Raw genomic sequence first — 15029 nt, 5'->3', positions numbered from 1 at the left:
GAGCATCAAGGAAATGTGTCGTGCGAAAGACGGTGTTGCCTCGCTCATGCATAACAAATTTATATGGCGTAGAGAATCCCTATTTCTGATACATTACCACTTACCGCGGTCGGGCAGTACTCTGTGATGATCGCGGCTAACCTTGATGGGGAAACACGAAGTGAATCTCGTAGTTAGGCGCCAAATTCATCCTCTATCGGCATCAGCTCAGTGGCCTGGTTTCCATGCCGCATGCCTTTGCCGTTCTACTAGTATAAAGCCCCGTTGACAAAGTCAATACAGCGTTCTCGTCCTCGGCTTAACCTTCGCGTGAGCATTTTTAAGTGCTAGTGTAAGAGTGCCGGGTTAACACGTGAGCTCGCGTTAGTTAACCCTAACCCTTTAAAGTCCAGAGATCTACCCCGCCAACCAGCTGCATCACTTCAGAGCCTGCCGAACTGTTTACATACTCAACTCACCTCTTATCGATTTTGGATCATAGCCTTACCGGCACATCAACCTCAAAATCATTTTATTCCGTAATCCAGCCATACAAAATATCATTCTCCAACCCAACTCCAAATCGTTTTCCCAATGGCCGACAGACACGCGCCCACCTCGCGCGCCCTCACATCGGGCATCTCCAAGACCCGCGGCATCTCATCAACATCGCAGAGTGTGCGCCGGAACCTCTTCCAGAGCCAACTCACCCGGCGGCCGACAGCCAGCTCGTCCGGATCGACCGACGCGCTGCACCTAGATGACGACGCGCAAAAGGAGCAGCAACACCAGTTCCAGCTCCCGCTCGAGTCCCCTTCCCAAGAGGACATCGTAGTGCGCGACAAGAACGGCGAGATCCAGCTCGGCGACCCACCGACGCCGCCTATCGACGACACCGAGGAACTCCTGGCGCTAGACGCGCGGCACGAGAACGAAAAGGAGAGGCAGCGGTTGGCTGAGGCGGTGAAGCAGCATCAGATTGGCCAGAACAGCGTTGTGGTGCCCGCGCAACCCGAAGGCAAGTCCGGCAGGCTCCTGTTTGCCAGGAAGGATACATCGTCTGTTGTTGTCCACTTGACTAAGACGGAGCATTGTGCATCGACTACAGAGCTTCTCGAGGCGGTCAGGGCAAGCTTGAGGGCCAAAGTCGCCGCGTTAGCAGAAGACAATTGGATGTTTGAGCGAGAAGAGCTACCACATCACCAGTGAGAGTCAGCGAGGGTTAGGCGCCCGAGCGGTTGCCACCAAAAAATTGCTCTTCTTTCGCACTTTTTGGGCCCTTATCGAGTCCCGACTCTCTTCGTCGAGTCATCCTTCCGCCGCGCTTCCCCTTCGCCCCCTCGCGCGACATTCGGAGAGCAAACGTCGCTGGCGCTCAGTCCAAGCCTTCAGCAGTTGGCGCCTCGACCCGACGAGCCGCAGGCCTACTTGCCGCGCCGCCCGGGGCACCCCCACCAAAGAAGCTACCCATCATATCGAGCAGCGGATTGCTTTGCCTCGGCCGCTGGATGCCAAAGTACATCTCGGCAATCATCTCGAGCGCAGTATCCCACACGCCGCCAAGTTCAGCAATATTGGCCGCATATTTTGTACGCAGCTGCCGGAACAGGTCCGGGCTGCCTCTCTGAACGGCAAGGAGTAGCAAGCCGAGAAAGTTGAGGAGCGGCAGGCTGGGGAAGATGCGCACGTCGGAACCCTGCGAGCTGACGTCCTGCACCCCGAGACTCTTGTTATCCGCCGCGAGGGCGCTAACAAAGGCGCGGTACGACGTGTTGGCGGCCCGGACGTTGGCGACGAGTAGATAGGGCAGGACAGCACGCGCGCAATAGAGGGGCGCCGTGTAGGAGTCGTCTTCCTTGTACCATGTATACTCCATGCGGCTGAGCACCTCGGGCGACTCCTTGGTGCCGAGTATCAGGTGGCGCTCGGCCTCCTCGGCCTCGTGCTCTTCGGCGTAGAGCGAGCCGACGACGTGGTGCAGCTCCGGGTCGCCGGCGGGGTAGTCGCCAAACTTCTTTGACCAGCTTTTTTTTTGTAAAAAATTACCCTTTGGTCAGCCAGCGTTGCCAATTTTGTTTCTCCCCTCCCGCTGAAAGGAATAAGAGAGCACTCACTCGATCATCTCCTTGACGAACTTCTTCCTCGTGGGCTCCTCCGCATCAAACAGCCTCAGGCACGTCAGCAACTTGCCCTTGCTCGCGCCATCGGGCCGCTGCTCGGCCTGCCTGTACACGTCGACCAGCAGGATGGCTAGGTCCCCACCGCTGCCGCCCTGGCCCGCCCGCAGTAGCGCCTGCGACACGTTGGACAGTATGTCGACGGCGGCTGGCCAGTTGCGCTGCTTGGTGTAGCGCGCCGCCACCAGCCGCGTCTCCTGCGCCGCCTCGTACTGCTCCTCAAACTGGCCCTCGGCGATGCGCTTCTGCAACCGCGCGATGATCTTTTCGATTTTGCTGCCGCTGGTCGACATGTTGGGCGTGCTTGATATTCGTTTGTGTCGGGGCTGCCGTCGACTCGAGACTTGGGGTGAGGAGGGGTTTCACTTCCTGTTTATGCTGCTCTCCTTAGTTTATGTTTTCGATTGGTGGAGAGATCTGAAAACGAAAAAAACAGAAACGGAAGAGAACGGCCGTTTGGCCAAGGTTGGGTTTCTACCGCGTAGCAGCTCAGATATGTGGCTCGAGGCAGCTCCAGCTCCCGCTCGGTTCGAACCTTGGGAAATCCACCCATTTTGGAAACTGCCCCGCATCGATTCCTCAGAATTCCGCGGCTGCGTCACCATAGTGGGGCATCTATTTTCGGCGCACGACAGGCACAGTCGAAACGGAACGAAGGTATACGTGTCGGAATAACCGTTACTTATAGTAACTAACAAGCGACGTTGGTGTAATGGTTAGCATCTACGCTTCCCATCTTAAAAGTGGCCTGCGTAGGATTCGAGTTCGATTCTTGAACGTCGCAAACCAAACATTATCTTTTGCCACCCTTGAGGCCGCTGTACATAATTCAATGACAAGGATGCTGAGGTCCCTCTATTTTGCTTCAATCCCCAACGAGGGGGTTCATCTGATTTGACAACCGCCACACCACGCGATTCTAACTCGTCTCTAGGGGCAACAGCGCCACTAGATATAGGAACCCAACTTCTCAGAAGCTAGACAGCTGTCAGAAGTTTACCAAATCTACTGTATGGCTCGTAGGGGGTATCATACATTTGTATGTCCAAGTGCTGCTCCCTAGTCTTAACAAAAGCATAGCTCATTTCTCCGTCCGGGGAGACGGCTTCAAGTTGTTTTAAACCATCGGTGCAACCAATGCTTAGAGCCTTCTTTGCGCTCTCATGTTCTAGTGTAATGATTCCACACCACAGCCAGTGCGCTTCCTCTTGTCCATTGTTTCCTCTCCTGCCATAAGCCGCGCCTCTTAATGCACTTACTTGCTAAAGGCGACTCAAGCACACCAAGTAAAGAAAAATCGTTGTGGGTTATGCATATGTACATCTAACCATTCAGCTTCCTTTTTCGCTACATTCCATGAACCCGGGGGTCAATGCCGCTGTCTTTGCCATGGTCACCCGGCGCCATCGGCTCCGCGGCTGCGCCGTTGGCAGTGCCATTGCTTGGCCTAGTCAGAAACGGCGAGTCTGGGCGCTCTTGCATCTCAGGGCCTTTGGGCCCACTGCTGCCTTTCATATCCTGGAGAGAGACTTGAGCAAGCCGCGCGGATTCAGGGTCCAGCGCCGGAGACACGCCCGGCTCCATGATAATGTCGCTGTCGCTGTCGTAAGGCGGTGTGGGCAGGCTTGTGAGCCGAGCCGAGCTCGATTCTGCCGCCGAGGGGGGATGCATCTCCATAAGATCCGGAATCTCATGTTGACCCGTTGCTTCACTTCTGGCAAAATCGCCAACAGGTCCAAACATCGAGTCATCGTCGAACGGGGCGTCACCCATGTCCTCGTCGAAGTCACCCGCCGACGCTTGGTTCGTGGCCATTGAGTCGATACTCGACGATCTCTGTAGTCGCTTCGATTGGGAATCTGTACCGAGCACGGCACTTCGCTTCTTCTCCGGTGAGTGGCTGTGCCGGTCGGACTGTGAGAGCTCCTGCTTGAAGTGCCGATTGTCGAACTTAACGAAGGATTTCAGCGCATCGGACAGAGGAACCTTTTCCTGCTGCAAGGCTTTGTCTGTTGCGTACACCAGAATGGGCAGGCACCCGATCCCACAAGCCTCTTGCACGACGGCGTCGTACGAGACCACCTTGAGAATTAGGAGTCAATACCAGCACCTGAAATGTTCAGAACTAGTTTGAAGTAACTTACGGTATGCTCAACCGCGTGCCCTTCCGTCGGACAGGATATCTTCCACCACCAGTTCTCTCCTGGCACGAGATCGTCACTGATAGATATCAACTCTTGTTCGGGGGGCGGCTCATGCACCCGTAGGAAAACCGTATCGGGATCCTTCACCACTCCACGGAGAGTGTACTTGTGAGTCGGATTCCACCGTTCACATGTCGAGGGTACCGTCAAAAGCATTTCCAGCTTTCTGGTCAGCTCCTGAGCAACCTGCCTCTCGCGGAGCACGGAACCTGAGGCACCAATAGTCAGTGACGGCGCTATTCCTGGGGAGTCTTTTCCCATACTGTTCATAACATGTTCGGTCGCGCTTAATTTCTCCTCGAGCTCCCGGATCTTGGCCTCATAGTACTCGACAACTTCAGCCTCGTCCGGCTGCAGGCTCGGCTCACCCCTGTGCTCTGGCAGATAATACTCTTCACTCCCAGCCGGCGTCTGCTCGTGGCCCCTCCAAGACGCACGGTCTTTGATCTTCCGAATCTTCTCCTGACAGTGGCGTATGGCGGCCTTGCTTAGGACTCTGCGGTCGTAGATTTTCCGTGTTTGAGGATTGACCCATCGTATCAGCGATTCCTCTTTCACGGCACTGCGGTCGTGTGCTCCTATGACAGCCATCATGTCTCGTTGCAGCTCCAGCATCTGCTCGCTGTTGGCCTTCAGGTATCGGTCAATGTAGAATGTCTCGGGGATGTTAATAGGCTTGCGCAGGCCATCGTCTCCTTGGAAGCGGAACGTGAGAACGTCCGAGGCACTGATTACCCAAGCCATCCGGGCGAGGCCCATGTTTTCCATCGCCTGTCTGAGGTCCGCCAAGAAAATATTGTCCAAGGCACTGTATAAACTCTCAAACGAATCCGCGTCCTGGGTTAATTGAAGATCCAGCAGACCAAAATGGTCTCCGCCTTGGGGAATTGGGTCGTTCAGTGTCACGACCTCGACTATAGAGTCGAGCACTTCAGCATTTCCACGTGCGCCCATGGCCAGCTGCTGGTCGAAAAAGCTTTGGAAAAAGTCCTTCTCTGGATCATTAGTCTGTAATGTCCCCGGATGTCTGGCGCGAGAGAGCAGTTCAGCGGTCCCGTAGCTCCGCTCCGAAGCCTCAAGGAAGGCCATCAGTCGATGGAGTTCGTCTGACCAATGCGGCTGTGGGCCCCATCCTCCTTCCTCATCCTCGCTGCCGGGGGGTAAAATGGCTTCACCTTTCCACCAGTTGTTGTTGTTGCCATACCCGTAGGCAGGCGGTTCGCCGCTTTGAAGCAGTGCATTACGGGCGGCAGGGATTTCGTGGAATATCATCAAAAGAGCTCCGATGCGATGCTTTTCCCAACTATCCGCGGGGCATCGCAAAAAAACCGGCATCCCGGGTTTCCTCATCCTAAGAGACGGCTCCGGATCTTTCCAGTCGTTCTTGAGACGCACCATGGCCCACTCGTCCGGATCATAGTCTGGTCGGTTAGCTGGGCCAAAGTATACGGATGTGTCCCCGTTGGAAGTAACGCCCGACTGTTGCGGCAACGGCGGCGGCCTCGCTGGCGGCGGCGGCGGTACCATCTGAGGGCTTTGTATGCCAGAGCCTTGTAAGGATTCGGCAAGGGCTTGCTGTAACTGGGCTTCCTCTTCCTGGCGGTTGCTCGGCGTATCTGTCCTGAACTCGCTTGCGGTGATGTCGACTAGACGACTCATAGGCGACCTGTTGTTCGTTCTTGACGGGGGCCGCGAGGGAGCACCGGCGCCGTAGAAGGTGTTCGGCTCGGTCCCGTAAATGACTTGGCTGTCGTCGGCCGGGTGTATGACGAAGGCTGGGCAGGTCTCAATTAGCGGGTGGATCTGTCCGTCTGTCTCGTGGAGCAGGTACTCACAAGGGCCAGCGTTGGCGCCTGCCGAATTGTCCTCGCCCTCACGGTTCGAGGAGAAGGCGCTCTCGTCCCAGCCATACTTTTGCCTGAACTATTACAAGTCAGCATTCAAAAGGAGCATCGGCAGGAAGTTGTGAGAGAGCGGGCGGACCTTGTCTGCGGAGTCATAGTACTCGCCCACAACAGTATCGGCATTGAAGTTGTTCGCTTGAAGCGCATGTGTGATCATAGCACGGTCAGCGTCAATAATAGCCATGACCATGTCGACCTGGGCTTCTTTCTCTGCGAACGACATCTTGGCTGGTCCGGCTCCGGCGCTCGCTGCACCGTCTGAGAATGTCGAGTCCACTCGATTCGGTACTATCAAAATGCCATCGATCGGGCCCGGATTTCGAGAGTATGAGGCGCGGTAGCTCGATACCGGGCCGGAGATAGGTTGGTTGAGAGAGGCAAGATGCGGGCTGGTAGATGTAGCTCCGGCCCAGGTCTTGGGACTCTTGGCTTGGAGGAGCTAAAGATGCCCGCTGAAGCTAAGTAGTGTGTGTACCTGGCCTGAATGCGAGCGCCCTGCCCGCCAACGCCGAACTTAAACAACGGCCCAGCAGCAGCGTACGGGAGAAGCCTAGACTATCCGATCAAGCAGGCAGACGATGTATCTACTAAGAGCGCAGATTGGGCTTGTCATTGCTAAAGTTTGCATTTTATTTTTGGGCCATCTTCGACATGGAAGCTCCTCGACTCTTGGCAATGCAAGCCTGCTCCAAGGCCTGTCGATTTTGTAGTGCACAGGCCACGGAACCCCTGCTGAATGCGATTACCCCGCGTGACAGGGCGAGGGGCAGAGGGGCCCGCAGAGGGAGGCGCACCTGTCCTGCCAGAGGTCTTCTGAGCGGGTAACACGTAACTGCTGTACATCGTTCCATACCAAGGTACAGTCTACGTCTCCAAACGACGTGTCTACGTTACCCAGCGAAACTGTGGCACACCTACTCGGCCTGGAAGTCTGGCACTGTGGTGGAGAAGAGATCGACGTCCGGTGCCTGGAGCATCCTGCGCTAAGAGAACTAGGAGTTCAGGAATCGAATGGTTCTTCGTTACCTGCCAGATAGATAAACTGGGCAAACGCACATCATCACCGTCCGAGCCGCCCGCTTCTTACTGTCAAATTGTGGATTGGGGAGCCAGTCTAATAGTCCTAAGCCAATGTAGGTACTTCGCCCGGCCAAATGAGTAGCAAAGTCTTTTCCTCGCAGTTCACAGCAATCCGAGTCCCAAGACCACCTGTCTCCTGGTAATATGCCTGCCCCTGGGATCCCGAGCCAACATCGCCCCTTGCCAAGCCCAATTCGTAAATACATCCAGATTTCCCTTTCTCAGACGCGGAGAACCGTAGAACGCCCGCCTGTGGTGGTTGCCAGCGCTATGCATGCGTAAAATCGAGTGGGGTAAAAGAAAAGGAAAAAGAGAAAGAAATTGACGGCATTAAAGAGGTGAGCTAGGGCTGCTGGTAGAGATACCATCAGCGGCGGCGGTGGTTGTTGTCATCAGCGCCATCTTCGTCGCTGCCGTCCTGCTCCTCTTCCTCCTCCCCTTCATCGTCAAAATCGTCCATGTCTTGGTCGTCGTCGTCATCGCCAGTATCGCTGCCCCCAAAGTCGAACTCGCCGTCGCTCTCTGCCCAAAAATCGTCATCGTTCTCGGGTTTCGGAGGCGGCGCAACCTCGAACGTCCTTGGCATTTCGAACCCCTCGGGAATATCCTTCTGGGACCGCTCAACCGTCTCTTTGGCCTTCTGGTTGTACTCGTCCCGACGGTCGCGGTACATGACGCTGGCGTCCACGTTGGCAGGGGAGTTGATCTCGGGGTCGTCGAGCAGCAGCAGAACTGACCGGAGCACGCTTTCCGCGCCCTGCAGCGGGGACCACCGCTCGCTTGCCTCTTCTCCGGACATGAGATCTTCGCCCGGCTTGTGTAGGATCGAGATGCAGAGCTGGCCGTCCGGGTAGATGTTGGGGTGCGTAATCGGGATGAGAAAGCGGAATTTGGGCGGCTGGTAGGGGTACTCGTCGGTGAAGGCCATCTCGGCCCTGAAGTATCCGCCGTTGAAGGCGCTGTCCGAGTTGATAACCATGAGGGCGAACCGCCACTTCAGGATGTTGCTCTGGTCCTCCTGTCGCGAGCGAGACGGTTAGACGGGGGGTTGAGAGGTTCTTAGGACGGCCGGCGCCAATAAGCCGGAACCTACAAATTCAAAGTTAATCCATTTCTCCTTCTGCAACGCCTTCATCTCGCTCATGAGCCGCGTCTTCGCGCCCGTCGGGCCGGCTGTTCGAGACATGACGACTTTGATTATCTAAGGACGAGCGGCCCACTATTAGAGAGGAAGTTGTGATAGTGTGGGATGCGAGGCCGCAAGAGACTGTGGTGTCGGGGTTGTCAAACACAGACGGAGGAGGGAAGGAAAACGTCGCCGCGCCGTGTGTTTCAGACTTTATGAGGGAAAGCCCGGAAAGTTTGGAGGGAATCAACGTCTAAGCGGTGGGGAAGCGGCGCGGCGAACACACGGTCAGCGAATAAGGTGAATTAGTGATCGGCGCCGTCCTATCCAGAGGCCGAATGAAAGCGTTTTATTGCAAAGGGCAACGAGCACAGAAACAGTTCGAGCACGATGAAGGAGCAGGATGTGGCGTCAGGGCTGCCTATATACGTTCCGTTACGTACCTCTTTTTAGACCGCTTCTGCCGTGGGTCTGCTCCGCAGCCGGCATAACAAGGCAAAGAGTGACCCCAAACGTTCCTGGAATCGGGTCAACGCCGAGCAAATGACCACGGCCACGTCCAACCGTGGTTGACCTCGCCCCCGCCACAAATGGCCGCTGACCCACCATCCGGTGCCTGATAAGCTTGTCCAGGGGCCCTTGTTGAGGCCTCATGTGAGGAGCGAGGACAAGAGCTCGTCGACAACGCCGCGATTCACCGGAACGGAAGCCAACGTCAGATGCACAGTTTGCAAAAGTCCCACTCCCAGTCCGCTTATCCCTCGCTTTCCATTTAGAGCCTACAATCTCGTTGCGTCAGAAACCTAACCAACCCCGAAGCAATCGGAGCGAGACGGACTCCGAAAATAAGGTGGCAAAGCCCCCATCAGCCAGGGCCAACGCCGATCCCAGGATTTACTACTTCGAATTTTGTGTAGCTGGGGTATCGAACTGACATTATATACTACGTTTCTGTCGAAAGCAGACCACCATGGTCCCAACGCCCCCGCCGATTGCATGGGTTGCCAGCAAGAAAGAAACCAACAATCCGAGCGTGGGGAGAAGCAAACCAACGTAAAAAAAAAAAAAAAAAAAAAAAAAAAATCCCCCCACCTTCACACCCCCGATGAAGACCAGCGCCTCGACCGTCCCGACGGAGCAACCTATGCCCCCAGGTCATAATAAATGCACTTGCCCGTCCTGAAGTTGTAGACGAACGCGTGACCGGGGCCGCGCTTGGCCTCCCAGTCCCAGCGCCACGCTTTGAGCATGTCGTAGATCTCCCTCACGTACTTCTTCTCGGCCGTGCCGACGCCGTGCTCCACTCTCCGCCAGCTCTCCAGGTCCGATAGGCTGGTCGATCTGATCATGTCCACGACCGCGTCCGACGTCTCGATGGCCGCGATGGGGCCCTCGAGGAAGGTCTGCACCAGTCGTGACGCGCTCGCCTGCGCCTGCTCGACGACCGCGCGCCGGTTGAACTTCTTGCTCTTGGTCTGTGCCACCAGGACGTGAACGTCCTGCGGCTCGTGCTCGCTAGGCCCGGCCCCGCCCATGCCGGCCGCGGTGTTGGCGGATTCCGAGTGCGGGACCGCGATGTTGCCCCGGAATTTCATGCCTGAGCGGGAGTCGCGGTCGCGAATCTCGGACTTGAGCCAGTTGAGGAGCTCCTTGGCGGCGATGTCAGCGTCTGGGGCGTCTTTTCGGCCCATGGTCTTGATCTTGAGCATGTTGTCCTGCTTGATGATGATGATCCAGCTGTAGGACTCGTCTCGGTAGCTAGTGAGGAGGTCTTCTGGAGAGCGGGCGTCCCGGGCCAGCTCGGCGCTGATGCCATGCGCCCAGAGCGTCTGCACGAGCTCGATGCCAGAAGATCGGAGGACAGACGGATCGAAACTCGCAACCAGCACATCGCACTGCTCCGCTATTAGCCGTGCACATTGTGTTCACAAGGCCAGAGTAAGGACTAACGCGTTTTGCACTGAATATGCTCTGGGCTTCCTCCTCGACTGCCTTCTTGAGGAACGCCTTGCCCGTGGTCTTCGGGACCTGCTTCGCCAGTTGCTTCTCCCAGTTCAAACTGAAACCGACCGCATGTCGCTCCTCGAACCGGCTGCCAATCTTGGGCCGGTGCTCCTTAATCAAACTGTCGTAGCGGCCGCCAGCTGCAAAGACGTCCTTGACCTTCTTGTCGTAGAGACAAGCGAAAAGAATACCGCCTCGAAAGAAGGCCTCGTTGAGGCTGCTAAGTGGGGTTATATAGATTTTGCTGCACACGCCAAACTTCTTGGTATACTCGTAGACTTCCCTCAGGTGAGCCAGGGTAGATGATACCCTCTGGTGGTATTCCGTCCCCTCGAACAAGTTCCTCAGCTTTGCGATGGCCTTGCTTGGGGTGTCTAATAAAGAGGTCAGCGGCTTGAAGTCATAAATTCTATGACAACGAGTTACCTCGGAAATCGAATCTTTGGAGCTCGTCGACGCTCGTAGCCGAGATACCTACTACGGGTGATCTGAGTTCACTGCGGACTTTCTGCCAGGTGAAATTCCGGATGTTGAGTTTGCTGAGAACCTCCGCAGCCGCCTGTCTAGCGCCAACCTCAACGCCACAGTATTCCAAGATCAAGTGCAAAAGGTCCGAGTGGCCGAGCTGGAAGCAGATTGGGGTCGAAGATGTTGTGGGAAAAGCCATGACGATTTCGTCCAAGACCTTGATAACCTCGGCCTCTTTCAAGGCAAGATCCAAGGCATCTGTCGTGACGATGTCGAAGTCCACTTCCCCGTATATGTCGGGCTGTCCTCCGTCGTGGCGGTCTCTGAAGATATTGCCGAACGAATAAGAGCGCTGTGGCACTTGACCATTCGTGATCCTAGCAAGGGACCGAGCATGGCCCATTATCAAATCGAAGGGGAGCTGAAGAACTGTGCCGTTCCGATCAAGCAGATGGACGGCATTCTGGCCGTAATGCGATGAGCGGGGGTAAAGGCATGCCGTCGGAGCCTCAACAGCACCATGACGCCTGAAGATCGATATCAAAGTGTCCTTCACCACGAATTGACGCATAAGGTCGGCGGGACTTGGGCCGGAAGAGGACATGTCCCACGCGTAGTCTTTGGCTTGCTCGATTTGTCGATCGAATAGGGTCCTGAGCATCTTCTGGAAGTATGGCGAATTTGGATCGGCCATGCCAGCAATGGCGCGTCGTATCGCTTCGCTCTCCATCTGGACCGGCATCTTTCCGCTCTTGAGAAGCTCGGCACTGGAAGGGCGCTCTTTGGGGTTATGGTTGAGTAGAGAGAGCAGAACCTCCGTGTGATTTTTGTCCGCGGGTTTAAAGTCCGATGGAAGAAGGGGGGGGCTTCGTCGTACTTGCTCGAGTACCTGTGCGCGCTGCATCCCAAGCATCGGCGGATACGACATCTCAAAGAAGATGACGCCCAGTGAATACATCTAGAAAGGGTCAGTTGATACCATGGCGAATCCCGGGGAGCTTGTGGGCCACAGTGCGCTGCTCACATCCACTTTGGCAGTATACGAGCCACTTCCCCCTGTCCTCACTTCCGGAGCAACGTAGACGGCAGTACCGATGCTCCGAGTTATGTCGCTCGAATCCAGATTCGACATGTTCTTGTCGATCGCTAGCTGCCCGCTGGTTGCCAAACCGAAGTCTCCGATTTTCACATTTTCAACTCCGTCTGGGCCAGCACTAATGAAGACGTTCTCAGGCTTGAGATCTCGGTGGACGATGTTGAGGCTATGGATGTGAACAAGCCCTTCAAGTATTTGGCGAAATAGACGCCAAATCTCCTGGGCGTCTTTGGACAGGTTGCGGGATATCAAGTCACGTAGTGTCTGTTCACAGTTAGCTCCGGATGGTGTGAATAGTACGACGTGGGAGACGAATTATCCAAGATCCAAGCATACCCGTTTCTCGCAATACTCCATGGAAATGTACATGATTGTTCGGAAGGGACGAGTGCTTCCCCTCCTCGTGCGTTGACCCCGAATCGCGAGATGATCTCTCGGAACTCTGTCATCCATTGTTGAGGTATCTTCATCCGAAGAGGAGTTGCCGTCATCGCCCCGGTCGTTTTCTTCATCTTCATCTTCTTCGTCGTCATCGTCATCCTCCAAGGCAGAGTCGTAGCCAGACTCGATATATGGGTGCCCACTTGACGACATGAAGTCTAAACCTCTGCTCTTGCTTTCCGCAAACTCGATGCTTATGTTCCGGGGAATGGTGCCTCTTGACGTCTCGGTAGCTGGCTCTTCTGTTGAGGTATCCCATTCGGCGTCGGAAAAGTCGGGGACCTCCTCGAGCCAGGTGTTGTAGTACCGTACCACTGCTGGATGGTTCATCTGCGAAAGCATCCTGACTTCTTTCAACATTTCGGACAGTGTTTCGTGAGACCTTTGGGTGATCTTTTTAATCGCATAAAGTCGCCCATCGATCATCTTCCGGGCCCTAACCACTTCCCCAAAGCCACCTTTCCCCAGCCGAGCCTCTTCTACATAGTCCTGTAGATACCTTGAGCTAAAGGCACTGCGATTCATGGAATCATGACGCAGCCTCCGCGGCAAAGTTGGGGGGAGAGAAATCAACGAACTGCCGACGACAGCTAACTCCTCCTCGGCTAGGATAGGGGCATTAGTTGCTAGGAACTCGCTAGAGCACAGTTCAAACGCCCGGGGTCGTTTCTTGGGATCAGACTTGAAGAACTTGGCAACCAACTCCTGCAGAGGATCGGATAGGGAGACCGACTCCATTAATGCCGAAGGAGAATGGTACTTCTCTGGGACGTCTAGGCCAAATATCATCTGCAGAAACACTATCCCAAAGTCCCACACATCCGTTTTCTGAGTGTACTGTGGTTTTGATACGCTGGCGATCTCCGGTGGGAACCAGTACGCAGATTTGGCCGCTCTCGTGGTCGTCAACGTCGCTACCTTGGTGGAGATGTTGTGCAGTTCTCTCTGATAGCCCGCGTCAGCAAGCTTGGGAACAATGTCTCCGGCGGATTCCCTGCAGAGCAGTATGTTCCCCGGGTGGATATCCTGGTGGACGATCCCGTTATTGTGCAGAAATGCCAGCGCATCGAGAAGATCGACGGTCCATATCTTGGCCTTGCTGATGTCGATCTGGCCAGCCAGGTCTAGAAGCTCGTCGAGCGGACCCTTATGGGAGAGAAGGCTTAGAACACTGATACTCCAGACAGCAGGTGACGATGAGTCGACCTCGCTAACTGATCGGTCGATCTTGAAATTGATGAGCGCCAGAAGGTTCTGGTGATGGAGCTTTTTCAGAGACTCGAGCTGCACCTCTAACGCTTGGAGTTGCTTTTTAAACTGAACCGAGTCTTTGCCGTGATACTTCAGTTCGACCTGCTTCAGAGCGAGGCTTGGGCGCACGTTTTTTGCAGAGAGGACTGGTTTGACCTTGTACACCGTCGTGACGGGACCTTCGCGGTAGACGGTTCTTCCGATGACGGTTTGGAAATACAGGGCGTTGCCTGATTCGTCGGTCAACTTGCACGGTTGGTCAAAAACGACAGCTACGTCGGTCGCGAGCGGATCTTCTGCGGCGCGGTCAGGGGATAAGCGCTGGTTTCTGTTCTTCTTTCTCGACTCTTTGGCTTTGGTCCTCTGCCGTTTCAGCTCTTCCTGGACCATATCGCCCAGAACCCGCTCTTCTTCCTTTGTCTCCTCAAGTTTCTTGCGCTCCTCAAGCTCCTTCTCGTCTTGGGCGAGCCTCGCTAACTCGGCTTCGTGAGCTGCTCGCTCCTCCTCCAGGGACGGGAGCTCCAAGCCTTGTGCCTTTTTCAGAGCAGCTTCCTCGAGGACTTCGCGGATGCCCTCAACGATTCGGTCAATCATCTCCTGTTCTTCTTGAGCCCAGATCTTGGGCTGCGTCTCGATAAACTTTTGGATCTTGAACCGGGTCGATTCCCGCACGTCACCGTAGTCTTTGATGCTCAAGAGCGGAGGGGACTTGGGGTATGTGGCAACTAAGACAACCCCCAGGGTCACCGCGAGTTCATCATCTGACGACGCCTTGATCCTAATATCAAAGGCAGGCTCAGATTTCTTGAAGATATTAGTTACGGTGTGAACGGTTGAGATTCGGTCTTTCGGATTTTCGGAAGCTCACCTTCCAGGCCGTGTGCGCAGTCGAGTGTTGGATAAAGTCATCACCGTAGATGGCCTGCAGCACCATCACCTCGTTTTCTTGTAGCTCCTGGTAGCGGGTTTTTGATGCACCATCACCCGGCCCTTTGAGGCCGGGAAAGCTATCACGCACATTTTTCTTGGTTGTTTGCACGGGCTTCTTTGGCGCCATGGCGGCTTTGAGCGGTGGTACTCAGATGAAGGCTAACTCGCAGGTGGTACCCGAGAGTGGAACTACACAGCCAAAAGTGGCTGTGAGGCTTCACTGAGTTGAGCCCATCGTGCATAGGAACCGTTGAGATAAAAAGGGCAAGCTGGCAAATGCTGTTCTCGGAAACAGGAGCCTCGGAGTGTGACTCGAACTTGGAGCGAACTCAATAGGCGGGGTTCATCTGGTCACGTTCAGGTAAGGTT

The 15029-nt window shown here is 55.3% G+C and overlaps 5 protein-coding genes and 1 non-coding gene across 6 annotated transcripts; 2 read left to right on the top strand and 4 right to left on the bottom strand.

Annotated features, from left to right (window-relative positions):
* Positions 1-573: 573 nt before the first annotated feature.
* Positions 574-1188, top strand: MFIFM68171_04614 (uncharacterized protein; the record flags this gene model as incomplete). The annotated part of the gene is made up of 2 exons (XM_071060034.1): positions 574-997; positions 1088-1188. The coding sequence occupies 2 exons, from the start codon at positions 574-576 to the stop codon at positions 1186-1188; spliced, it is 525 nt and encodes a 174-aa protein (XP_070916135.1).
* Positions 1189-1354: 166 nt separating this feature from the next.
* On the bottom strand, positions 1355-2449 carry MFIFM68171_04613 (DUF410 domain-containing protein; the record flags this gene model as incomplete). The annotated part of the gene is made up of 2 exons (XM_071060033.1): positions 1355-2003; positions 2094-2449. 2 exons carry the CDS (start codon positions 2447-2449, stop codon positions 1355-1357), a joined length of 1005 nt encoding a protein of 334 aa, XP_070916134.1.
* A 405-nt stretch (positions 2450-2854) lies between these two features.
* MFIFM68171_t59 lies at positions 2855-2940 on the top strand. Its single transcript is given in 2 exon segments — positions 2855-2891; positions 2906-2940. It is a non-coding gene; the product is annotated as a tRNA-Gly (tRNA).
* A 563-nt stretch (positions 2941-3503) lies between these two features.
* MFIFM68171_04612 (Ubiquitin interaction domain-containing protein) lies at positions 3504-6487 on the bottom strand (the record flags this gene model as incomplete). Its single annotated transcript, XM_071060032.1, has 6 exons — positions 3504-4238; positions 4301-4569; positions 4624-5839; positions 5885-6135; positions 6196-6283; positions 6344-6487. The coding sequence occupies 6 exons, from the start codon at positions 6485-6487 to the stop codon at positions 3504-3506; spliced, it is 2703 nt and encodes a 900-aa protein (XP_070916133.1).
* Positions 6488-7711: 1224 nt separating this feature from the next.
* MFIFM68171_04611 (putative ubiquitin-conjugating enzyme CDC34) lies at positions 7712-8530 on the bottom strand (the record flags this gene model as incomplete). The annotated part of the gene is made up of 2 exons (XM_071060031.1): positions 7712-8362; positions 8438-8530. 2 exons carry the CDS (start codon positions 8528-8530, stop codon positions 7712-7714), a joined length of 744 nt encoding a protein of 247 aa, XP_070916132.1.
* Positions 8531-9612: 1082 nt separating this feature from the next.
* On the bottom strand, positions 9613-14787 carry GCN2 (eukaryotic translation initiation factor 2-alpha kinase; the record flags this gene model as incomplete). Its single annotated transcript, XM_071060030.1, has 6 exons — positions 9613-10365; positions 10421-10848; positions 10901-11900; positions 11967-12302; positions 12375-14534; positions 14599-14787. The coding sequence occupies 6 exons, from the start codon at positions 14785-14787 to the stop codon at positions 9613-9615; spliced, it is 4866 nt and encodes a 1621-aa protein (XP_070916131.1).
* Positions 14788-15029: the final 242 nt, after the last annotated feature.

This window comes from Madurella fahalii, assembly GCF_045866475.1.
Source record: "Madurella fahalii IFM 68171 DNA, scaffold_2, whole genome shotgun sequence".
Lineage (NCBI taxonomy): Eukaryota > Fungi > Ascomycota > Sordariomycetes > Sordariales > Madurella > Madurella fahalii.
Note: the sequence above shows the minus strand (reverse complement) of the source record. Positions and strands in the feature narration are given on the sequence as shown.